Raw genomic sequence first — 24,664 nt, 5'->3', positions numbered from 1 at the left:
TAATCGCCACACGGATCTCCAGCTGGATGCTGATTTCCAGCGGTGCCTTTCCCCCAGCATTTTGCTGCTCCACAAGAGCTATGGGCTGGCTACGTAATGGGAGGGCTTGGCACTGCAGCCATCTGCGGGCCGAGGTGCAGCGGGGGGTTAATGGCAAACAGCGAAATGGCTGAAAATGGCAGCGGGAAGGGACAGGGGATGCAAGGGACAGGCACTGCTGGAGCTGCAAAGCTGTGGTGTGGCAGCACCGCAGGGCTGTTAGGCTCTGAAATGGTGCTGTAGGATGATTTATATGTATGATGGAGGAGGTATACGCTCTCTATGTATATGTATTACCAGCATTTGGCTGGAAATAAAACCCAATTCCACATTCACTTACACCGCAGAGGGACTTTATGTGGGAAATAGCCACCGACTGACCCCGCTGCTCTCACTGGCAGGGGATCTTTGTGGGATCAGGCACTTTTATGCCCCACCAGGAGCCCTGCAGCAGAACGCCTGCTTGCCTGCACCAGGGCAGTCAGGGCAGCGCCTGCTCTGTGTTGTCCCGTCATGCTGGCAGAGATTATCAGAAAAAAAGCAGCAGGCGGGTGAAGTTTCGCATTATGAAGGGCTGAGGTACCAGCTGAGCCCAGTTCTGGGTGATTGAGCAAGGCAGGAGCAGGTTTTATTAGGAGCCGAAGGTAGGAACCCTTTTCTTTGTTTTCCTGGGGTGATGCTGGGCCAGGGCTGAACTGGAGGATGGACACCAAGAGAGGGATTCCTCTGGATCCTGCTTCTGGAGGGCATTGCTCGTCTTCTGTGTGTGCTGACCCAAGAAAGAAACACCCTTCAGGAGACCTCTCCTCAGCAGGCACTGAAGGTGGGAAATGCTCTGAGAGCTCTATGTAAAATTTGACCTGGTTTGGGGGATCCAGGGGACCTGTCGTGGTGTGCAGGAGGCTGTGGGTACAGCTGCCTGGGGAGGACCCCCCAACTAGGAGTGAAGGCACAGGGAATGTTTTCTTACAGAGATTTCATCTTTTCTTTGTGTGCTCATCTTAAAAAAAAAAAAAAAAGCCTGTATGGTTTTGATGTGGGCTAGGCTGGATATCATGGGTAATGACAGGCTAAAGTCCCTAAATAGCTCTGTAGGAACAGCTGGCTGAATATTATAGCTTGAATAAGACCAAGTCTGCTACTGGGTGATCTAGAAATTACAGACATACCCCTGCACGTCTATGGAGAGACTGAGAGAAGGGAGCTTAAAAAAATAAGTGCTATTTATGTGTGCGAGCCTGGTATGATAGAGAGGCATTCATTTCAGTACACCTAGAATATGGAATACTTGTAGTGCTGTCATGCCCTAGTAGCAGGCTGGTACAATATATTGTATAGGATGAAAAGCTCTGAACCTAAAAGGCCCCCTTGTGATCCATGGGGAGGATGCTTCCTGGGCCCCCCTGCTTTTTGGGAGGTTTCTTTCTCCTTGCTCTGGGAGCACAGGCTGCTGAACTGGAAAACATTAACTTCTGCTGGAGTGGGGCTTGATTTAAAGGACAGCCTTCTCAGGGGTGAGAAGCAGCTTTGCAAATACATTAATGAGCTTTCCAATGGCTGGGCTTTATGTTCTCCTTCCTACTGATAGCAAAGGCGGCATGGTATCTTGGGTTGTGATATTTATTGCTCGCAGCTTAGTTTGATTCACTTGAACCTGAATTTCCAAGCCACATTAAAGTCAAGGGGTGTGAATCCACTTAAATTGAAACCAAATGACAGCTGGCTGGGATCCCTGGGAAGGGAAGCTGTGGAGCTATGCACGCTACCCACTGAAGCTGATGGGGAAAGTGGTTTTATACCTTTGTCAGTGGGAAAGCTCCCATTAGCTGCTGGTGGTAAAATCGTTTCCAGTCAAAGTGTATATCCAGTGTCTGTGCTTGTAAGCTCTGTATGTGTGTGCACAGGGACCTGAAATGATGAAAACTCATCTGAAGCCTCAGCCTGGAAGCTGGTGCAGGTTGCTTAGGTCCAGGCTGAGCTGCTGTGGGGGTGTTCATTGAGGAGAGGAGACTGTTTTCAGCCTAGATAATTAAAAAGTAATTTGACATAACCACAGAATAGCATTCCAGGGACTAGAGGCACCATGTCTTCTTCCTCATTAATTAAAGATAATCCAAAATTACTGTCTTTAATTACTTGCAGAGAAGGGCTTAGTAGCTCTAACATGATGCAGTGTTTGAAGCTGAAAAATTCCTCAAGTCCCAGGACAATGTGAACCAGCATCCCCTTGCAGTGCCACTAGGAGTAAATATCTTTATGAACAATTAAGATGTGTAATTCTGAGTTACTGAGGAGATGAGTTGGGGTGCCCATGGTATCAGGATGTTGTTCTGCAGCTCTGCTGGTGCTGAGATGCTCAGAGGGTTGGTTTGCTTTCTTCTCAAGTGTTTTGTGTTCTTAATCCACGTTGAATTAGTTCCAGCTATTAGCAATAATTGCCAGCTTCCACATGAAGATGAGCTGAGTACTGCAGAGCTGGTAGTTATGAGTTTATCCACAAATGCTTTTTAGGTGTTTCCATGTTTACGTGCAGGTGAGAAACTTTCATTATTTCATGCTATTTCTAAGTGCATGTAGAGGAGCACTAACGCAGAAATGCTTGGTCTGATCTAATTTTTTGCAGCTGTGTGCTTAAATTTTGAGCTTACCATGAGCATTTTTCCTCCTCATCCAGATCTCAGCAGGAACTAATCTTTTACCTGCTGGTTCTCAGCTGTCACCCATTTGCAGATTGAGTCAAAGCAGACTTGGAAGAAAGATATGGAAAAAAGATGGGATAGCATCTCTGACTTCTGGGCAGTGTCCCCAGATCCAGAGATGGAATGGGGAGGTGGTGGGTGTCTGCTGGAGAGCCAGAGAGCTGGGGGTGTGGGGCTGGCACTGGTGTGTGCTGGGGTAAAAAGGAAATAGGATGGCACTACTTGCAGTCTATGTGACATCATTTGCCAAGCAGACCCCTGAAAATGGAGCTAAAAGCCTGGGAAATAAACCTGGGAAGTTGGGGGGATAGTCTGAAGCTGGTGGAAAATATGCAGTTAAAAGCACTTTGAAGTACTGCTGAAAAGGTGAGAATTGAGCTCTTATGGGGTGCAGCTGCTGCTTGTCAGGCCCTGGGGTGTGTGGTGCTGAGCTCTGCTCAGGGGTCCTCATCCAGGAGCAGGGAGGGACAAAGGAAGAGCTGCTTTCCATCCCAAATCCTGTTTGGGCTGTGATCTTACCCTTCTTGTCTCTACCCCCAATTCCCTGTAAAATGGGAATGAGAATTTTTCTTTTTTTTTTTTTTTTTTTTTTTAATGGGGCAATCATTTTCTTTCAAACAAAGCCTCTGGGTTCAGGCCTGGTCCCATAAGACATACTTGAGGTTACACCATACAGCCCAGTTGGGCTTGTCTACTCTCCTGTGGCGTTCCTTTCCCTCTTCACTTTATAGATAGCTTATAGCCTCGTGGCTCCTGAGCTCATACTTTCCTATTGAGCTGCTTCACACTATAAATCATCATTGACCATTACCACTCTTCCTTAGCTTCTTACTCTGATTTCATGCGGAAATAATTCTTTATTCTGGCATTATCTGAGCTTTCTGTACCTTTCAGTAAGTCTGGCATTGCAATGCCATAATTTAAGAAAGGGATGGGGGAGGCACAGAAGATGGTATAGAAACACGATGCAGCTCATCTCACTGCAGCAAGCTGTCCAAATGCACGCTTGCTGCACAAGAGATGAGACTGATACATTCATTTCAGGGCCAAGATGTGAGGATGTTTTGCTGCATGTTATGCAGGATTCAATGGAGCAGAGAGAGCTTAAAGCTCCCCCAGTCATTCCCTGCCTATGACAAACTGTGCCATCACGCTGCTGTAAGGCAGGAGCCACATACACCATCATTTTCCCTTTTTTATATAAAAAAAAAAAGTACGAGCAAGGCTTTGAAAACCCATTTATAGCTCCCACTGCAGCTTGCATAAGTGTCACCTCGCAGTGTCTAGCCAGGAGACAACTGTCTGTAGCTGTGAGCCCAAAACCTGGGGCAGCTCCGGAGCCGTGCTGGTGGCGAACAGCCCCGTGTGCTCGCAGCCTTGGAGCTGGGCTCTCGCTGCATCAGCTCTTTCCATCGTGTGGGGGGGCCTGGGATGCGAGTCCTCCTCCTCCAGCGAGAGCAGCAACAAAAGTCACTCTTTAGCCCCTGCCAGCTAAATGGAAGAACTAATCAATCTGTCCTGCTCTGCTTGTTTAATGTTCCTCTTCTGCAGAGAAGTGAGACAGTTACTTACACTTTCCAATATGTTGGGACAGTCTTTTGGCCTCAAAATGCTCCAGAATAATGAAAAAGTCTATTTACAGTAGCAAAAGCTCAGTCTGCTCCCTCCTGGGATTAATTTACTACACTGGGATTTCTGAGAAGACTGTTTTCTGTCTCAAAACTAAGAGTGGCTTGGCAGCTGCTTATTAATGCCAGGTATTAAGCTTTCTCAAAGGTACCATGTGATTTATTTCTTAAAGAATTTTGTGAACCCTTCTGAAGGGGAAGGGGAGAATAAAAACCTTTCCTCCTGTGGTGACAGGAGCGTGGTAATGCTGCCCTTGGACCACGGATGCATTTGAGGGAGGAGAGCCCTGCTGGAGCTGCAGGCAGTGTCTGCACAAGGGGCAGGCTGCAGCGGGGCTGCCCCAATCCCCCTTTACCCAAGGGTTGCTGGTGTTCCCAGCCTGATGGGGAAAGGCTCAACCCCATCACTGTAGTGTCAGGCCAGGCAAGTAGACCCTGCCGTGGGGCTGGAGCAAGTGCATCCACTGTAATCACCTCACTTTGCAGGGCCTGATGGCTGCTCCCTGTTTCAGGGAGCCAGGTTTGGACAAGGAACTGCTGGGACAATCTCAGCTTAAGCTGCCATTTCGGTTTCCAGTTTTGCTTTGTTTTCAGCAGTAATTGTGTGATTGCTCCTGCAAAACCTTGTTTGCATTGCAGTGCATTTGGGCATGCAGATTTGCAACTGCTTCTGTCCTTGTTGTGGAAGCTGGTTCAGGAGCAGTGGCACCCAGCAAGGTGCTCGTGTCCTGGGGGAGCTGCGCTGGAAACCTCCCAGGAGGGCTGGAGCTGCCCTGTGCTGAGGCTGTTGAACACTGTGCAGCAGCAAATGGGTTATAGGCAATGAGTTTTGCACTCTGCTGTCTGATGTTGTGGTGGGTAAGTGAAGAGGACAGCGCTGTGAGCACCAGACACATCTTATTATCTGGGACTGGCTAAATCTGTACCTTCTGGGGACTGGCTAAACTCACACCTTCTGGAGGCTGCTGTGTTTGTTACAGCTGTGGTTTTGCTTTGCTGTTTAGCTGTGAAGGAGTACTCAGGGAGGTTCTGACACTTGATGCTGTATATCTATCTGCCCATGGTGTAGTGCTGTATCTCTGCCCTGTGAAAAATGAACAAACCCAAGTGCTACACTGAGAGGAGTACAAAGGCAGCAGGGTTTGTCTTCCTGCATTCCTCTCACCCCAAATGCAGGATCTGGCCTTTCCCTCCTTGGCTCCCCAGCCCGTGCCTCCACGCACACGCTATCTTGCCAGTGCATTTACATTCTTTGAGCCGAAATCTGACTCGGAGCTCCCGCCGCAGCTTCGATTCACAAAATTCCAGGCTCACGTCACCGGAGTCAGTTAAGAAAATAAAAGCCCAGAAGAAATGAAAAAGCCAGCTGTGTATTGTAGTAGAAGTGCCGGGAGTCTGCTGTTCCAGGTCACAACTGTGATTTCACTTCTGTCTCGGGATGCCAGTTGGTGTACGGCAGTCCCGGAGCTATACGGAGGGGTTACAGGTTTCTTCGTTGCAGCCTATAGATTCTATAGCAAGACAGCTGACTTTCCATTACCGAGAGCCTCTGGACCCCAGAGGGTCCCTGAAGGCAATTATTCCTAAGGCTGACCAGCTCATAAATTTCACATTTCATTAAATTGGTTGCTCTTGTTTTAAAAACAACATCCCAGCTGTTCCTCGTGTCCACCTCAGGTCTAACAAGGAGGGAAAAAGCCAGATTTGTCCAACAGTCTCCCAGACTGTAGCTTTTTCCATACGATACCTTCCCATGCGTTAAAGCTCTGCTAGACTCGTTATGATGTCTTTGAGCTGCGAGATGTTTGGCAAGAAGAAATCCCTCTTTCTCTTGCGTCAAGAGAAAGCCATGGTATGTATGAGAAATGCAAATAGCTCGGCTAATTCGGGAAGGCAGCGGCGGAGATCATGGCCCGTGTCCCACGGAGTGGGGTTGCGCCTTGGCTGCGGCTCCTCGTGCGGCGTGGGTTGTCAGCTGGAGCTGCACTGCTGTCTAACCTCTGGATGGGATCAGTGATGAACACAGCACTGCCAAAAGCAATTCAGCTCCTAGGAGGCAGCTGATATACTGCGACATTCTTTTTCTTGCGGGAGATTTATTTTCTTACCAGATAGCCTCAAAATTCTCCTGTTGAACTCTTTTCTGGACGTGGAAGAAATACTTCTATTTGCGCACAGGTTGAGGCACTCTGCCGGCTCACTAGAACTGCTTGCGCTTCCATATTTGCTTACAGGATCGAAGTAGGCTGTGGAGAACAAGCATTTGTGATGGCACTTTCCTCTTCTTTCTGCCTTTCCCTGAAGCGTAGCAGCAGTCTTGTCTGTCACCTCTAAATACCGAAGCTTTCCATTCTGGTTCCAGTGTGTGCAGGTTGGCTGCAGTGTAACCATGCATAAACTAGACATGATGGTGGAAACTCTGTGGCTGGGATGTTCAGCGACTTCTCAAAAGCCACAAAGCTGGATTTTTGCTGCCTGTTTGCTAACAATGCCCACAGATCATCTCCTGTTCGCATTGCTGTGCTTTAAAAGAGACAGGAGTGATGGCTGTAGCTCTCCTCATCCCCAGGGCTATCGATGCCAGCCCAGCATGCAGGGAACAAGGGAGCCCCTGTTTAACCTAATGATGATAACTGCATAGCCAGCGAGGGGATGAATGACCCCACGGAGCTAAATGCTTTTCAGCTTCAGCACAATGCTGAAAATGTGCTGCTTTATTGTGGAGCCTCCAGTGTGCCTGCGAGAGGAGTGGTGATGTTCCCACCTGCTGCTGGGGAGGGTTAAACGGAGCCTTGGGAGGGAAGGCATCCTTGCTGGGAGGAGAGGATACTACAATGGTCAGAGCACTTTTGTTTGTTCTCCTTGCCTCTCCCAGGACTGCCTGCAAGGAGGTAAATCACTGAGTGACAGCCCTCTGTTCTTCAAGGCTTCGTCTTCAAATGGCAGTGCTCTCATTGCACGCCTTCAGAGCTGCTGGGATAAATTCTGCATCTAATCTCTGCAGGGTTTTTGTGCAAATGGCCCCAACTTTCTCTTGATTTTTTGCTGTGATGCCACTGATGTTAGGAAAACGCTGCCTCTGTTCTGTTGTATGTGTGTGTTTTGTGTGGAAATTGCCATCCGAGAGGATCTGTGTGCGAATTAACTGCTGTTATGCTTTGCTTTTTGACAAGCAAATGTGGATCTCCCTTCTGCTATTAAATGATATCTGGGCTGCCACCAGCTGAATGTCTTCTGTGAGCTGAGATGCTCGCTGTCCCTGAAAGCTGAACTGTGAATTGCAAGATCGGATTCCTTCTGTGCTTGTGGGACTCCAGTAAATGAAAAGCCAGAGCAGGAAAAGCAGCATTCACAGCCTACCAAACTCCGTGTGTCAGAGTTGCTGCAACGCTACAGACAAAAGCGTTTCCAGCCTGTCTGAAGAACTTGCTCAATGGTCCGTGTGTAATCTACGGACTCTGAAAAATAGTCAGGTATTTAGGTGTTCCTCTGGGGATGCAAAAATGCAGGTGCTGAAGAGGCCAGCATATGGCTTGATTAGGAAATGATATAAGTAGCACATCTGGGAGGGTTCTAATATTAGGACACACTTCAGCTGCTATAAAGTATGTTAAAATCTAAACTTTGTGATGTGACTGAGCAGCTTTCAGTACCATACTGCACAGGCACCCATAATTGACACATGCCTGTACCCTGGAATTACTATTGAATTAAACCAAAGCATGTCTCACCTGGAAAGAGCCACATCTGACTTTCTCCCTTGTCCTGCCTCAAAGTAGATGAAGTGAAAAGTCACTTGAAGGATGTTATTCAGAGCTTCCTGAGAATTATGTTTGCTTGTTTTGCTGTTGGCAAGCTTTGAATCTCTAGGACTAAAACTTGTGGATGTTTACCATTTACCTTCTGCAGCTGGGGAAGCCAGGTTTAAATCTGTGCTCCAGAACAGGTAGGCAGCAGGTCTCAAAACAAATATCTAATGTTGGTTTTCGCAGAGGAAGTGACTGATCCACCAAAGAGCCAGTGCTAGTGCTGGGGAATAATTTAGGCTTCTTTCCCAGGCCAACAATTCAGTTGAGAGGTGCTTTCCTTTAGCTTTTGTGGCGGGCTACCAGCCCACGGGAGCGATGTCTTGCTGCTGGAAGTCCTCAGCCTGGTCCCTGCTGATGTCTCCTAGTACCTGTTAGAGGCTAGACTGCTTCCTGCTGCCTTGGGACAAATTAGCAGAGGGTGTGGGAGAACTGGTGGCTTGATGGGCCTGCCTCTGCTGCGGAGGCACTTTATGAGGAGCATGCAACTGGCCTTGGTGGGACAGGTGCTGCTCCTGCTGGCTGCTCTGTTTCCTTTCCTTGTCTCCTGGGAACCTGATTTCCTCCTCTCCCATCTGCTTTCCGCATTTGCTGCCTGCTCAGCGTGGGTCAGAGCTGCTGTGCAGGGGCCCAAGCCCATGGGGGCTGCCCAGCAGAGCCCCTCCAGTGCTGGGAGCTGGGGGCTGTGATGCTGTGCAGGGAGGCACGGGGGAGCCCGTGTATAGGAGCACAACTCAGGCTTTCTGTGACTGGCTGTCTTTATTCAAATACCAATCTCAGCACCTTATTGTGCAGAAAAAATGGTGAAGCAAAGAAATAAACTCCACAGGGCAATGGGATTTGTTTGTCTGTAAGTAGTTCTGCTGATGTGCCTGGGTGTAACTAGGCAGAGGGCAGGTGCAGGAGCTTTAAGAAATAACTTAATTTTAATTTTTTTGTAAGTTTTAAAGTTGGACTAACTGTGCTTTGTAACCGTGTTCTTTTGATTGAGTGTCTGTCATATTATAGATGTTCTTGGAGAGTTGAGAGGAAAAGCAGCTTGCAAATTCATTAAGGAACTCTTCCGTGAACCTTGCGATTTCCAGTGGCATATCAAAAAAAAATCAGCTTAGAAAAGCAGCAAGTGTTTTAGGTGCCTGGCCAAGCAGCAAACATCCTCCAAGTCGTTTATTGCTAATCAGAGGCAGGAAAAACTGTTGCAATGAAAAGTGAAGTTACTTGGAAGTTGGAATGCCCTTTCATTTGAACACAAATAGTTTGTTTTCATCATTTTTCTCTGTGAATTGAACACATCTGTCTTAATTATAAAGACTTAATATGTAAAAAATAGAGCATTTGGAGTAAAAGGTATTATCTTTCAGTGATGCAGTGTACGCTAATGAATGCAGGAGTTAGCATGACATGCAGTATCTGTCCCCATTTATTCCAGGGGACTGGACTTCTACAAGGCTGCTCCAGAATCAGTGGGATGCAGAAGGGTCGTAAGGACAGGGCAGCAATTTGTGGATTTTCTGACACTGGTGTCTGTACTTCTGTTAGCTTCTTCTCAGTATCTTTAAATGTCAAAAGAAATCTGAGTATTTATTCGCTTTTTGAGGGGAAAATGTGGTCCCAGAAGTGTAAAAAATGCGAAGAAAACAAGAGGTGAATGCTTCCATGACATAATGTGAGGGATGTGACTTGCCAGTCAAAACTTGGCTGGCATATCGATGCAGTAAGCTGTATCCAGTAGGTAAGCAAATGGTGTCACCCTCTTCCCAGATCCCAAACAACCTCCTTAATGTGTAGGCAGCAGCCACCGATCCTCATGGAACAAACATGTCCCCTTCCAGCAGGAGAGACAACACAGGGTCCTTTGATTCCTCCTAATTGCCTTTCAGTGTTTGTGGTCCAATTGTACATTTTCTGCAGAAGTTCAGTAATTTTGGTCGCTGGCTTCCTCTCCTTGCTGACCTACAAATACCAGTTTTCAGGGAGAGATTTATGAGCGGCATAAAATTACCATCTTGTAAAAGCACAAATCATGGCTATAAATAGGGGTCTGGAATATGTGCAGGAGCCCCGAGGGAATAGTGGCTCTTGCTTTGTCTGCCCAGGATAGCCCTGCTAACCCAGGGTAAGGAGCCCGGTGCTCTGACTCTTGTAAGCTGGATCAGAGCCAGCCAACCTTCCCCTAATCCCCATCCTTGCGAGGATGGAAATAACATCTGGCCAGGCTGACAGTGGTCAGGCTGTATAGGAGCTGAGAGCTCTGAAAACTGAACCTCCTCAAGCCTCGTATGCATTTATCTTCCCTTGCAGAACATTAGCAGGCAGAGTTTGTTTTCAGTGAGTTATTTAGCAGAGAGGGGGATTAAGCCGAGGGCTAGCATTGATTAACCCCTGCATGTTGAGTTGTTTAACAGCGTAATGGATTAGTCATGTTTGCTGGTGACCTTTGTCAATTGAATCCTCCATCAGAAGTCTCTGCTGTCTTTTTAAACGTACAGATGCTTAAAAGCAGAGTCTATGAAAAAAATGTCCCTAAAGTGAGTAGCTGGCTTAGAGCATGGGACCGGGGCAAATAGTCCTGGAATTCCTGATTTTTTGGTTTGGCGTAGAGGTAAGCCATGGCACCCCACTTCTGCAGCTTGGCTACTTTCTGTTGCCCATCAAATGAATCAAAGTGCTTGTGGGCTTCTGTATAACAGACAGGCATGAGGTAGAAGTTGTCTGAATGGAAATGCATTGCGGGAAAAGGACTGAATTTTCTGTGGGACTTGGAAGACTGTAGAATGAGAGTCCAGCTTAGGACAGGAGTTAATGTCACCCTGGAAATTAAACCACTGTCAAGCTTAGTGATTAAGTAGTTGACTTTATTTAAAGGAAGGTATGGGGTAGAAATGCTGTGAGTGTAAATGTGTGAAGCTCCTTTGCTTTTGAAGGAGCTATGTCAATTTAGATAATCTAGATGGCATTTCTGCTGCTAAAGCCAGGACTGGGGAGAGGAAAAACTGCTCTGTGGGGCCAAACGTGACCCCACAATGAGCATCTGTAGGAGACTGAGGAAAAAAGGGTGATGTCCCAAACCAGAAGATGTGCCAGGCTGGTCCTGTCCTGGCCCCCCGCAGTACCCTCAGCTGCAAGGGGATGGGGCAAGGGCTCCTCGTGGTACCCAAGGGCTATGGAGAGCCCTGACTTTGGGCAGCCTCAGGCCCAGTGGAATGTCTGGATGAGGGTTTCTCAGATCTTCCATTTCCTCAGCAGTGCCATGAAGCTGTTATACTTGACTTTACAAGCAAAATACCTTCCCGCTGCAGCCAGGAGTTTTCTGGGCTCATTTTGCCATAGTACAAGTCAGGTCAAGAAGTTTGTTTGGTTTACTAAAGAAGATACTTCAGTTCAAACAAGACTTAATTCAGCGAAGCCCCATGGCCTCTGAAACTTGATCCCCTCTGGCCTCATGATTTATGAATACAAAGCTGGGGAGAAGTCTCGCTGGAAGAAAACAAGCTGTATGGAAAAAATAAAGGCATCGGAGCAGGTAGGTGTTAGAAACCCATCTGTGCAGAGGTGGCACAGCCAGGGGGTGTCATGAGCTGCAAAGTGCTCTGCCCTCCTGGGGGGATTTAATCCTGTGGAGGGGAGCAGCTGAGGATGGTTTGGAGTAGGTGCCCTTTAGCAGAGGGGTTGGACTGGGGTCTCTACAGCCCTGTGCTTTTGTTTTCCACAGATGTGGACAGAACTGGAAGGAGAAAAAATCCATAGTGGCACTGAGGTGGTTTGGTGGTGTTTGGAGGTGGGGCTGCACCAGGTGAGCAGCGATCAGGGCAGGGCCCAGCATCTTCCAGCCTCCCCTCCTGTTTCTGGAGCGTCCTGCCAAATTCCTGTTGTGAGCAGCGCTAAAAAAGACAAAACATCTGGTCCTCATCAGGACCACAAATTTCTATGCTGGCTGAATCTCCTCCCCCAGTGTTAATTATACGGATACCGATGTGCTGATGTTCAGTTGTTGCCCATGTGCATTGGATGCCTGCGTGTGCTGGGGGCTCCGTGCGTGTCTGCAGAGCCCCCAGCAAGCACAGTGCTGCTTCCCAGGGCTGGCAAAACCACGGGGAGTGACGGAGCTGATTGCATCCTGAAGTATTTGCTGTGTCACCGAACCCAACTTTTAACTCAGTTACAAACTGTAGGGCAAATATCAGGGTTCCTCGAGATCTCCTGGGTTGTTTAGGGACAGTGCTGCAAGTGAGAGCCAATGGTATATATGTGTACATAGCTTGCTAGCTTGTTTTATAAAAGTTACGGGTTAGTTATGGGTTGGTTGTAGCTCAGATACAAAGCACAGCAGACCACAGCCTGCCTGCTTCCTGTACCCTGACACGGTTTTGTGAGAATAGTTTTAATGCCTGAGGGAAGAGCAATTAGGGTTGATACTCTGCTGCGGTCTTTTTTTCTGCGTCAGATGCTCAAAGGGAAGTGAAATGCTAATGGAGTATTTTGTACCTCTTGAAAATGTGGCCAAAACACCTTGGACTTGTGCAGAAAGGTGTCTGAGGAAGAGACCAGCCAACCTGAAGGTTCAGATGGCTGCGAGGGTTGGTAACAAATCCAGCAGCTTGTGGATGCTCCAGAAAGACACCAGCCCTGGAAAATCCCAGCCCTCAAACCACTGAGGGTCTGCAGTAGGGAATAGGGGGACTTGTGGGTGCTGCACCCTGGAGCCCAGCAGAAGTGAGGGGTCTGGCCCAGGTCTGCACCTCAGGCCAGGCTGTCTGGCTTGCCCCAGTGCTGCCCAAACTGGAAAAATCATCAGTGCGAAGAGGGAGTAAAATACAGCAGGGACTTGTGGAAAGGTGCTGATGTGTCTGAAAAGGTGACTTACTGGAAACACTGAACAGACAGAAGTAAAAATTAGTCATGTTAGAGACCACTTGGTAGCTGGATAGGATTCCTTGAGTGATTCATCCACAAAAATGACTGCTTTGCCTGACGTTTTATTTCCCCTCTCTATTTAGAAAGTAGCTTAGACTTACCAAGACTGTGGCCCGTTGTCTGAATTGCTTTTTGATAGCTGGGTGGTGCGCATAGCATCCTCGTATTCTCATCATTTCTAAACCACTGCTTCAGCAAGGGGGGGAAAAGACAACAAAATTGAGGGCTTTGTCACTCCAGAAGCCCTCAGAGGAATGAACCTGTAATCTTGAGAAATCAAAGGGGAATCCAGGGAATGTTGCCTTGTGTCTTTAATGCAATAAAATTACAAATGGAAATGGCTGCCTGTAAATTGTGTCAGAGTTAATTGACAGAAATACTGGGGAAAAAGAGTTGGATGGAAGTCTCCAGGTTTGAAGCTGCTCGATTTCAGCGGAAGGACTAAAGAAAGGACCATCAGCTGGTGCAACCAAAACATGCTGGGATGCTTATGTCAGTTACTAGATGTGGATAGAGTAATTCATAAATGATACCAATTTTGGGTGTGCTTGGACATGTAAAATGTTCACTTTCCCTATTGCTACTGGTCATAGGGACTAAAACCTACCTGTGATTTTTTTCACCAGCTCATGTGTGGGGAATAAACCTAGCAAATGCCATTGTTTGTCCTAAGGAGAGCATGTTTAACATGAACAGGAGGGCCTGCTGTGCTGCCTGGTGCTTGCCAGCAAAGGTCAGTGTCTGAGGCAGGGGAAGGTTGAACCAGCTTGCCCCATGGTGGGAGCAGGAGCACGGTTTCTCAGTGCTGTGACCACACGTTCTTGTGAAATTCACGCAAATTTTTTCAGGATTACTGGAACACAGAAACCATCAGCGGAAAAGATCTCTGGTCATCCAACCCACTCATGGCAGAGCAGGGTCGTTCCCAGCCATGTATAGCTTTGTCCAGACTGATTTGATGTGACTCAAGCATTCAGATTTTTTGCCACTTCCTTTGGGCAAAAAAGCCACTTGCATGGCTGAGGAAACCTTGATGTAAGGATTATTTTCCTGGTATCTTAGACTGAATTTTATGGTACTTAATTTCCATCCAGTAACCTCATTTAAACCATGAACTGTACCTGGTTGGTGTTGTGCCCTCCCATATGCACAAGGAGTACACTCAGGTGGCACAGACTGAGAACCCTACCAATTTTTGGGATTACAGAGCTCTGAAACTGCTGTAATACAGAAAAAAAAGATAGCTCTAGGAATGTCTGCAGAGCTGTGAGCGTGGATTGCCATGCTTACAAAATCTATTCCACATACTGTAGGTTAAAATTTACAGCTTCCAATTTCTTAGGCAGTTTGATATCCCCAAATTTCCAGCAATTCATTTCAGGTTCAGGACTTTCCTGGGTAGGATTCCAGCACATCTTGAGGCGAGAGTTCATCTTGAAGAATTGTACTGTTGGTAGATGTGGTAGGGGAAAATGAAATGCAGACTTCCCCTCCATGCAACATGAAAGCTTGCTTGTACTTAGAAACCCCCAGTTCTGGTATTTAGCAATATCAAATAACTGCACGGACAAAAATAGCGTGGTTGAACACACAAAGAAGCAGGTAATGAGGGAGGATGTGATGTGATCACAGTTGACATCTGCCCTGATTGGCATCACAGGTAATCTGAGGTAGCAAGGAGGGGAAGCACCTCACTTCTAGAAAATGGGCTGTACCAGCAAAACTGCTCACCTGCATTCCTGGAATAGCAACGAGAAACCCAACAATTGCTGGGAGAAGTGACCCTGACAGGTGGTGGGTAAGGCAAACTTGTGAGCACAGAGTGCAAGAAGTGGAGGTGCATGGAATGCGAGCTGTCACCTGCTCGTTTGATTCCTGTCAATGCCTTTTTATCCCTAGGGAAATTCTAAAGCCTTTCTTATGGACAGGCTTGAAAAGAAACCCCACAGTGGCCTAGATGGGAATATTCCTAGCAGGCACACGAGGCTGGCCCCTGAAGCCAAATATCATGGGAATTCTGGACCTGCGGGGAAGCCTTGCGATTAGGGCTCACCTTTAATCTTCAGGCATGATTACGATGGGCAAACTAGAGCTCAGAAATTAACTCTGCAGTCCTGTCTTCAACAAAGCCTTCTTTGGGGTCAGCGAGAGTGAGTAATTGAGGAGTATCTTCATTTTTTTGACCCTTGTGAAGATCACAGGGTAACTCATAGGTCCTTGTGCAGCCTCAGGGCTTAACGTAACACTTTCTGTAGCACCAAGGATTATCTGCCTGCAGTCTAGACAGACTATATAGGGTTTAGCCTGGGCTGTTGACCACAGATCATAGGGGCATTTAGAAATAAAACAGATATGGAAAGTGAATAGCAGCTCTCCTGCTGGCCTTCCAGCCTGGCACTGGGCATGAAGAGAGGAACCAGACTGAAAGGTGAAGGTGAACTGAGTTCATCCTTCTCAACAGGCACAGCGGTGTGATTTCTGCCCTTCTGTGTTTAATATCAATGCATTTCAAACATACAAGGCTTGGAGTTAACACCAAACTCAGGAGAAGGCAACAACACTGGAAAAACAGGAGGAGTGGAAACTCTGTTCTCCTTATAATGCTATTTCCTCTATTAAACAGACCTCTTTGACTATGAAGCATTGAAACATACAAAAAAACAAGCCCCACCTTGTGCTGGCTGCTCTTTTCACTGATGGGGCTTGTCCTGGTGCCACCTCATGGCAAAAATCAGACTTAATTTCCACCAGAGCAGCTGAAGCTTGGATGAGCTGTCTGTCCAGCTCCCAGTGCTGGAGCTGTTTTGTAAAGGAATTGGCCCCCAAAGCCAAAGCAGGTGTTTAACCACCAGAGCCATGTTTTTATTTTTGTTCTGAGATGAGATTTAACTGTAGGAAGAATTCACATTAATCTGATTTAATAAATTTTGTAGCTGCTATTGGACCATAAAGCTTTCCTGAATGGTGTTTCACCTGTATGTAGATGGATAGTTTTTTGTTTTTTTTTTTCAAATCTCTTAATTTAAAATCTCTCAGCACTAAGCTTGTATTTTTTTCTTAAGTCTTAAATTGAATTTTAAGGAATCATTTCCATGGCAGCAGGTGTGAGATCATAGTTCAGGATTATGACTTCAGCATAAAGCAATTCATAAAGGTTGGGTTGGGGTAGGGATGTGTTAAAGGCAGGTTATAAGATTAGGAATAGAGGAAAACTTTTTACAGATTGTGCTCTTCATGAATAACATTTGCAGTCATTGCTGATAGCAGTTGTCTTCCCTGATTATTTATGCAACGGCTCAAGCAATTCTAAGAAAGCTTCATTTTTCAATCTGTTCTCATCAGGTGTTCACAGGGTTTAACTGCTTATCAGTAAAATCTCGTGTTTTTCTGACTATCCCAGTATTTACTTTCAAACTACAGAATGCCTTTAAGTTTTTTTGGCTGAATGCTCGTGTTTGACTAGTTTCATAGTATATAAATGATTGCCGATTTCTGTTACCCATGTACCTTGAGTCTTTTAAAGCTCACCAGCGTCTCCCATCCTATAAATGATAGCTGAGCTCAAAATGCATTTAGTCTTAAATACTTGTATAAAAATATCTCCTGTTCCTTAAAGATCTCTGGCCACCTGCCCCTGCTGCAATCCATTCTGTTGGCTATGGAGATGTTACCCCAACTGGCTGCTGGAGGGATTTGGAGTTGGCATGAACCACCCCAACTTGTGTAAGCCTACTCGGAGCCCGCAGCAGCAGATAGATGATCCAGCCTGCTCCAGCTCAGAGGCTGGCTCTTGAAACTTGGCATGCAAATGCTGGAATTTTCCAGTTTGCTCTTACAAGCTTAATTCTGTGTTTCTCTGCTATTGTTGAGGAGGGGCAAACAGGTCTGTGCAAGCTTCTAAATCACCTGGAAAGCAACTGGAGACTGACTTGGACTGCTCAGCACAACTCCCTAGGCCAGGCTCTCAGCTGCTGCGTAAAGCAAAGTGGCTTCACATCTGGTGAAGGTCCAGGTTTGGGTGTTCTGGCTTTTGCTTTGGGAGCCCTTGAAGTATGGGTGGTAAATGAGCACTGCGCTGCTCTGACCTGCTTTTATTTCCTCATTTGCTGTGCTTTCAATGCACTAGATATCCCCCTCCTATTGCTGTATGCCTCTCAAAGTGAAGGTGACTTCAACTCTTTGAGATTTTAGGTGGCAATGGGATTTTCACTTGCAGCTGGAAAAAAAGGGTCTCATCCCGAAACAATGAGCTGCTTGTGTGGTCAGAAATGCCAGCAACATCTGGGGTGAGCAGATGAAGGGTCCTGGTGCTTATGTGGCTGAGGCTGAAATCAAACCCCACCTCTGTCGCTGAGGCTGCCAGTGCCTTGAGAGGGCTCTCCAGCTTCTGGGCAGAGATGAGACATCCATAGAAATATTGTGGATGAAATTGCATTGTTTTGCTGCAACAAAAAGTGTTACTGGGGAGAGGTCTCTGCAATCTTCAGGGTTTGCTGGTCCTTCTAGCTGTCATAGGTCCTCATCTGTACTCCTGAGGTTCTCTCCACGTGACTGAAGGGGAGAGCGAACATCTCCCTCTGTGATGTGCTGTTTGAGTTGTGGAGTAGCTGCTCTGCTCCATGCCAGAGGCACCTGTGAGCCCGTGGGAAGGACTGTCTGAGAGTAGTTGGGGATGTTGGAGCAGGAGGTGCAGTGGTGATGGATGCTGCCCTGGTGTTTGCAGGGAAGCACAGGTGTTACTCGTACCGAAAGAACTCGCCTCCAGGCTCCTCCTGGGTACAGAGCCCAACTTAATTTGTCTCGCCAGCCTCCAGTCATCTGGTTCCTAATGAAAGGTGGGTACTGGAAGAAGCTTTCATCTGAGACGTGCCCGGGAGTGCCACTGGCACCGTACTCACCCTGCGCAGGGCTGCAGCCAGCACGTGCGAGCTGCGTGCCTCCTCCAGCTCCTGGCTCGGGCATGCAGCCAGCGCGTGCCTCCCCTGCCTCCGGTGAGCAGCTCCATCAGCAAACAGCCTCGTTGTGTAGCTCGGGCTGGGGCCTTTCCAGGTTTGTATGGAGGCTGGTGGGAGGGGAGGACATCCCAAGAGGTCTAGGTGAAGGGAAACGCTTCCTGCATCTCTTTCTGTGGAACTGTGTGGAAATCTTTAGGCTCCAAGCTGAGCGCACAGGCAGCACCTGTTTTTCCTTTGCTCCCTTGTACGGATCTGGTGGGATTTGGCCTCCTGTGTTTTTGGGTTTTTGATGTGCCAGCTGAGAGCAATTACCTGCACAAGGAGCTTCTGGCAGCTCAAAGATCAATGCTGAGCAAATAGCTCAGTGTAACCCCTGTTGTACCGATCCTTCCAGTGGATGTCCCCCAAAGCAGGGACAGGATGAGTGACCCCAAATCATGTGTTGTCCCTCTAATTATTGATGATAAACAGGAACAGCCAGTGGCTATCCTGGCTCTTGCAGTGCTGAGTGCCAAACCCTTGGATGAGGAGGCAGGGTGCTGAGTGCAGGTGCCAGCCATGGTTATTTCCCCTATGGACAATAAAGGACCTCAAGGTGCTGCTCTGCAGGGGCTGGGATGCTTTGGTGGGGCTTAGGGCACGACTGTAGGAGAAATCACTGCTCCTTGAAATCTGGTGACCCCGGATACTCGAGTCACAGGACTAGGGACTTTTCAGCTGGGTGCACGCTAGCAGTGGGCATCGTTCAGGTCAGTAGGTATCGGTGCTAGGAAGCACCTTAAGGGGAAGGCTGTGTCTGGTTGTTTTTCCCTGCCTGCTCTGGTCTGGGGCTTGCTGGGGGTGCGGTGCTGTGTGCCCCCGGCCCTACAGTGCAAGGTTCAGCCTCTGCCAGGACCCTGGGGCCTGAGGGGTGGATGCAAAATCTGCCTGGGTGCTGGGGTGTCACTTAATGGTGTGCGTCCCTTGGTGTTTGTCACTTCATGGTGCACATCCCTTGCACCATCCCTGCACCATCCCTCCGCGTTTGTCACTGGTGCAAGGAACACACACTGTCCTTCGGTGTTGCTGATGGTGCATGTCCCTTGCACCGTCCCTTGGTGTTTATCCCAAGCAAGCAGTGCTCGGTAGCTCCACAAAAAGACCAAGAGGAGCAGAGCAGTGCTGGGACCGGGGGGCGAGCAGCCCCGCTGCCTCTCCACCGCCCTCCTTGCAGCGCCAGGCTCCTTTTCACCAAATCCTTGCATTTTGCCCCCTTCCAAACCCTTCTCCCCGAGAAACCCCAGGGCTGGGGGTGCTGCTAGGAGCCACCCAGCCGTGCTGAACCCCCCCCCCTCAATGTCCCGGACTGGGGCCGGGCCGGGCTGGGGGGCGGGCGGGGGGGCCGGGCCGACCCGGGCGGGGGGGCTGCTCCGCCCGGCCCTGATTTGCTGCTCGGCTTCCAGATTGACAAACTCTTGCCTTGGGTTTAAAAGAAGAAAAGGGAAGGAGGGGAGGGGGGGGGAAAGAGAAAAGAAAGTTTTGCGCCGCAGGAGCGAGGCAGGGGCCGGGGGCCAGCGCGGTGGAGCGAGCGCGGCGGAGCCCCCGAGAGTTTTTCGCCCATCCCATGGCTTTATAGGGCGGCTGCTCTCCGGGGGGGGTGGGTTGGCGGGGGGGGGTCCGAGCTGCTTTTTTTTTTTTTTTTTTCTGGCGTGTTTTTTTTTTTTTTCGCATTTTTTTCTCCCTGAATTGTCCCGAGCTGGTACCCCGTTTTTTCTGGACCATGGATACGCACACGCGGTGGAAAAGGCGCAGTTGGATACGGAGCTGCCTGCTGCTGCTGCTGGGTGCCGTGTCCCTCGGCCGGGCAGGTAAGAGGCAGGGGGACCCCCCCGGGACCCCTTTCTTTAGGCTTTGGTGGGTGCCAGAAGCGAGCCGGGGCCGCTGCGCCCTGCGAGCGGGGCTTTTGTGCGGGGCGAAGCTCTCCTGGGCTGCATTCCGGGAAAAAAAAACCCTTCAGCTGCTCGGGTCTGAATGCCATTTGTCAGGGGGCCCGTAAAAGGGGAGGAAGAAAAAAAAAAAAAACACCCTTAAAACAATAGTTTATTCGTCTTTCTTAAAGAGTCTGCCTGTTGCTTTTTTGTGTCCTGCAGCAAAAAGCTGGGACGTGTTGGCGGAGGCTGCAGCTCTTTATATGGCCGGGCGTGGGGATGTGTTTAACCGAGCCTCTCTTCTTGTACAGCTCTCCTCCCCGAGGAGCAGAAACTTTTGTCCACAAGTAATCTGCTCTCCCCGCCGTACATCAAAGCCCAGATCTCACACACACACAAAAAAAAAGCTGTGCAGAAGTTCCTGCTCGGCTCCTCAAGGCGCGCTCTGCCCTCTCGCCTCGCCAGCCCGAATTTTCCGGGTTTCTCCTTAAAATCGTGGCTCCTGAGCGGGGCAGGAGGAAGTGCAGAGAAGCACCAGATGTGGAGCAGCACTGGGCGTGCAGCGAGAGCCTGGAATGTCACTTGGACAGCCAGGCAGAAGCGGGGCTGAGCGCTCGGTTTCACCAGGCGAGCGCTCTGGTTTTGCAGAGCGCGTTTCCAGAGCTCTGCTTTCCAAATGTCTGCCGTCCCCAGGGTGGATGTGAAATGCCAGAGCAGGCTGGATGGAGACTTGTGGAGCTGCTCTAAAAGTTCTGTGTGCTCTCAGGGTGTTTGCTGAGGCTGCAGCGGGCGCTTGGTATTGGTGCACCAAGTTCTTTTTGAATAGTCCTGCGAGGGGACGGCGAGCTTGTTGGCAAGGCTGCTTCTGAAATGTGAAAAGTTGGAGTCGTGCAGGGTAACTTGAGAAATGGAGTAGTGCTCTGTAGAGCAAAGAGCTGAGATGTCTGGGATTCAGCGTTCACGCTCGATACTTGCATGCTTGCTGTCTTCCCTGGGCAGCCCAGGCAGTGGGGATTGCGGGGCTGGTTCTTAGCAGGGTGAACACTTGTGGGACTCCGTGTGTAGCAGTGTGGTTGCAGAGTATAGTTTCTGGGTTCCTAAAACTTCCTTAAGAAAGGTGGCATATGAGGAATGCTTTCATTGCTGGTTTGCTTGCAGAGTTTGAGCAAGATGGGGAAAATAAGTGCTGGTCAATGAATAAAAATCACTGCCAGAAAAAGTTAACGGCAGCGGGACCTACTGCTAGAGTCTGTGTTGGGCTGCTAGAGCAGTTCTCTCTGAGAATACTGGGGTGATACTGGCTCTTCTTGATTCCCTTTTTGTGCAGCCAGCTTGTCTGGCCACCCTGACTTTGTGTTAGCTGAAAACTGAACTACCTTCAGTCTCAACTATTTCAAAGGACAGCTTATGAAGTTCTCTTTTTTCTTTTGCATGTGGCTGTGCTGATGTTTCAGTGGTTTCAGAGCATCCCTAGGCATATTGCCTGTCAGTGTGTATCCTTCAGACAGCTTCAGCATAGGACCTAGCTCCTTTTCAAGTTAGCAGGTAACTTTTCTGGCAGTACTGGGTCCAGCCCTGGGCAGCAGCTGCAGGAAGCAGAGCTGTGCTCTGGCTGGGGCTAATGAGGTGATGGGTGGCTGGTGAGCTGTTGTAGGGCCAGCTCGCTACTCAAGTAATGGCTCTTGTAGTCAAAGCTTTGAGTTTTCTTAATGAGCCTCCTAATAGGGCATCAAATAATTTAAATGAGGGAGGAGTCAGATTTGGACTGGTGATGGCATTGACTAATGCTTTTTATAGCCTTTTAATCTTTCCAAGTTTTCTTGGGTTTTATTTCAGCCAGGATTGTTTCAGTTTCAGTTCAGTTGGTTTCTGTGTGTGGAGAGGTGAAGCACTTCTGTGCTCATCCTCAGCAGCAGATCCATCAGGTGTACCCCAAAGAAAGGGAGAAGAACCCAGGACAGAAGGCTTCCAGGGAAAATAGAGAAATCCCAGTGTCAGGAATGGCACGAACTGAACTGCCTCTGAACACTGCCCTTCCAGCTCACATTTTCCCATATTTTAACAGATGATGTCACACAAATCCAACCCGCAAAGTTGGAGCCTGTCTATACTTTTACAAATGCCTATAAAATTGGATTGTTTTTTTGGGTGAAAACTTCTGGAAGCAGCAGTTTCCTTTAGTGGTAGAGAAGTGTAATAATACATGGCATGCTCTTCAGAAGAAATAAAAATGCTGGAAATTATGAAGTATCCAGTTACCATCTGTTGCTTCTCCCCTTGGCTCTTCCCCAGTCATCTAGAATGAGCTAAAGAATAATCCTTATCCAGCCAGTTAGAAGTCCTTTTGTTTCATATTTTGCCAATTGAAAGCGTTGATACTGTTTTACAAGAAGAAATATGACTTTAAGCTTGGAATTGATGGCGACTCTGATTTCCAGTGTAAAACCTGGATTATGCTGTCAGTGCATTGCCAGCTTGGAACAGGGCTTTCAGTTAAAAGCAGCCCAGCTGTCAGCCATGCTCCGTCCAGGGGACGGGGTGCAGGCATTTGGCTTAGGTAATTTATTATTCTTCCATGTAAGCTGGGGTCAGGATGAAAACCCTCTGCAGGCCCTTCCCTTAGAGGCAGTTTTTGAAGGCTGCTCTGGCGCTCGCCTCCCTGCAGGGCTGGATGCAGGAGCTGGTTCCTGACCCATGATCGAGGAGCTGGCTCCCACCAGAGCTAATGGGAGTGTTGGCTCTGTGGTCCAAAGCACAGCTGCATTGCTTGGGCCATGATTCTTTAGGGACTGGGTCCCTTTTCATCCCTGCTCTTTAGGTTGTAGCTCTCTAAGGCAAAGTCTGTTGGAGATAACTGATCCTTTCTCGTGTACAAGAAGCAATGATAGCGTGGACCTCCTGCCTGCTGGCATTGCTGTGTCAGAGCTCCACTACTGGATCCTGGCATGTAAAATGTCCTGTAAAAGCAAGAGTCAGCCAATAAAACTGGTGTTGTTCCTAGTGTATGCAGACGTTCTGCCCTAGAACAAATCGGGGGGACTGCAAAAGGGATGTGCATCCTTTTAAACAGGTACTGACCCCTGCCCCTCACTTTTTGTTGCCGAATGGGGGTGGATTTCTCAGGTTCTTACCATGCAGAATAGGATTCCCCAGTGTCTCGTGGTTACCTGTAGCTGCATGATGTGTTGTGGGATGTGGTGATACCTGTCCCACCTTTGGGGGTGATGCAGTGCTGTGGTTCCTGCTCTGAACTCCGCCTCCTCTGCAGCAGGACAGTGATGTGCGGGTAGAGGTGTGAGCCTGGGAGCGAGCTCAATCCGGTGTGAAAACTCCATGAGACAATTAGAAGGTGATTAAGTTTAGTGTATATTACATGTTCTTAAGTCTGTCTCCAGCTTGATCACCGTGGTCTGCTTAGTGCCTGGGCTGGCTGTTGGCAGCTCCCAAGGGAACCTGTTGAAGCGCTGTTGCTGTCTGTGATGCTCAGCACAGCAGCTCTAATTTTAAAGTACCATTTAGTTCCCTCAGAGCTCCAACACAAAAATATTTGCCGCTGTCAGCCCAGCCTGTTAATGGCAGGATGTCCTATCGCCCAGCAGTGTGTGCTGGACTGCTTTTCCTCTGCCAGGGGCAATGGAGCGAGGTCCTGGTGCTGTTTGTGCCTCAAAGCTCCCCATCTGTCCCGCAGCCCGGCTTCAGGGCATGGTTTCAGAGTATGTTCTCATAACTGCTTTGAATTAGATCTGTTCTTTAAGCCAAGACAAACTATTGCAGCAGATGCTAAAAAAGCAGAAGGCACTGCCGTGGCACATATCGCTAATGCAGAGGCGTTTGGGGAAGTACCATTTATAGATGCATTTTTAGGTAATGTGAGTTTTGTCTGGACTTCTGAAATAAATCAGGGAATGCTTTCCAGGAAACCACTCCTCAGTCTGAATTTTTCTTTGTCTGTAGCAGTAAAACAAATCAGCAATTGATTTTAAGTTCCATTTTCTACTTTTGTCTTATGCCCTGATCCTTCAGGCTGCTATTTGGGTGCTGGGACTGCAGTGTGGTGCGGGGAGCGCGTTGCGGGGCTGCTCTTGGAGCAGGTGGGAGCTGCATGGCCAGCTGTACTGTGCAAACATGCGATGCCCAAACTTCAAAGAACTGCATTATAGCAATACTGGGAGTGCTTTCACAGAAGCAGGTTGAAGATCGTGTGCTTTTTGGGCTGACAAACCTTATATGGGGGAATCGGGGAAAGGGGAACAGAGGAGCTGGTGTAGGTAGGGTGTGAGGTATCAGCGTGATGCAGCTGGAGGATGGAGGGACCTGGGAAGGGCTGGGGGCAAGGAGCTGAGCCCAGGGCTGTTGGACAGCAGCAGACACTGCAGGTGCAGGGGTGGCTCTTGGCCTTGAAGGGCTTTCAAAGGGTTGAGCTTGTTTGCTGGCTTGCTGCTTGGCACCTGTGTTAGAGATGGTTAGCACGGTCTGTGTACACTGGGTTTTGGGTAGAGATGCCTGGTCCAAGTGAACTGGGAAGAACAAGTGCATTTTGAGCTCCTGTTCTGTTGCAGGGTGAATTGACTTTGAGGTGTAGCGGTCCCTATGGCTGTAGAAATCCCCGCTGCATTGCATGTGATGAAGTGCCAGATTTATATTTCTATCCATGTGGCAACGTATGTGTTCACCCAGTTTGCTTAGCAGGAACCTTATCCTTAGGAAGCAGCTATT

General features: G+C 48.5%; 1 protein-coding gene and 1 long non-coding RNA gene across 5 annotated transcripts in view; both read left to right on the top strand.

Moving 5' to 3' along the window:
- The first annotated feature begins 726 nt into the window (after positions 1–726).
- The window catches only part of COL5A1 (collagen type V alpha 1 chain), a 168,518-nt gene continuing 144,580 nt past the window's right edge, over positions 727–24,664 (top strand). For 2 of the 4 annotated variants that reach the window (XM_038165150.2, XM_038165149.2), the window contains exon 1: positions 727–862. In XM_038165150.2, coding sequence (XP_038021078.1) covers positions 742–862 — 121 coding nt within the window. In that variant the 5' untranslated portion in view covers positions 727–741. Of the gene's footprint in view, positions 863–19,518; positions 19,889–24,664 lie in introns of those variants that run through there. The other 2 variants (XM_072025329.1, XM_027471169.3) reach the window with 1 other exon arrangement.
- Positions 11,564–12,750, top strand: LOC119713110 (uncharacterized). Its single transcript, XR_011804020.1, has 3 exons — positions 11,564–11,695; positions 11,885–11,965; positions 12,617–12,750. It is a non-coding gene; the product is annotated as an uncharacterized lncRNA (long non-coding RNA).

Source organism: Anas platyrhynchos, chromosome 18, assembly GCF_047663525.1.
Source record: "Anas platyrhynchos isolate ZD024472 breed Pekin duck chromosome 18, IASCAAS_PekinDuck_T2T, whole genome shotgun sequence".
Taxonomy (NCBI): domain Eukaryota; kingdom Metazoa; phylum Chordata; class Aves; order Anseriformes; family Anatidae; genus Anas; species Anas platyrhynchos.
The sequence above is the reverse complement of the archived record's forward strand: the minus strand, read 5'-3'. Positions and strand labels throughout refer to the sequence as shown.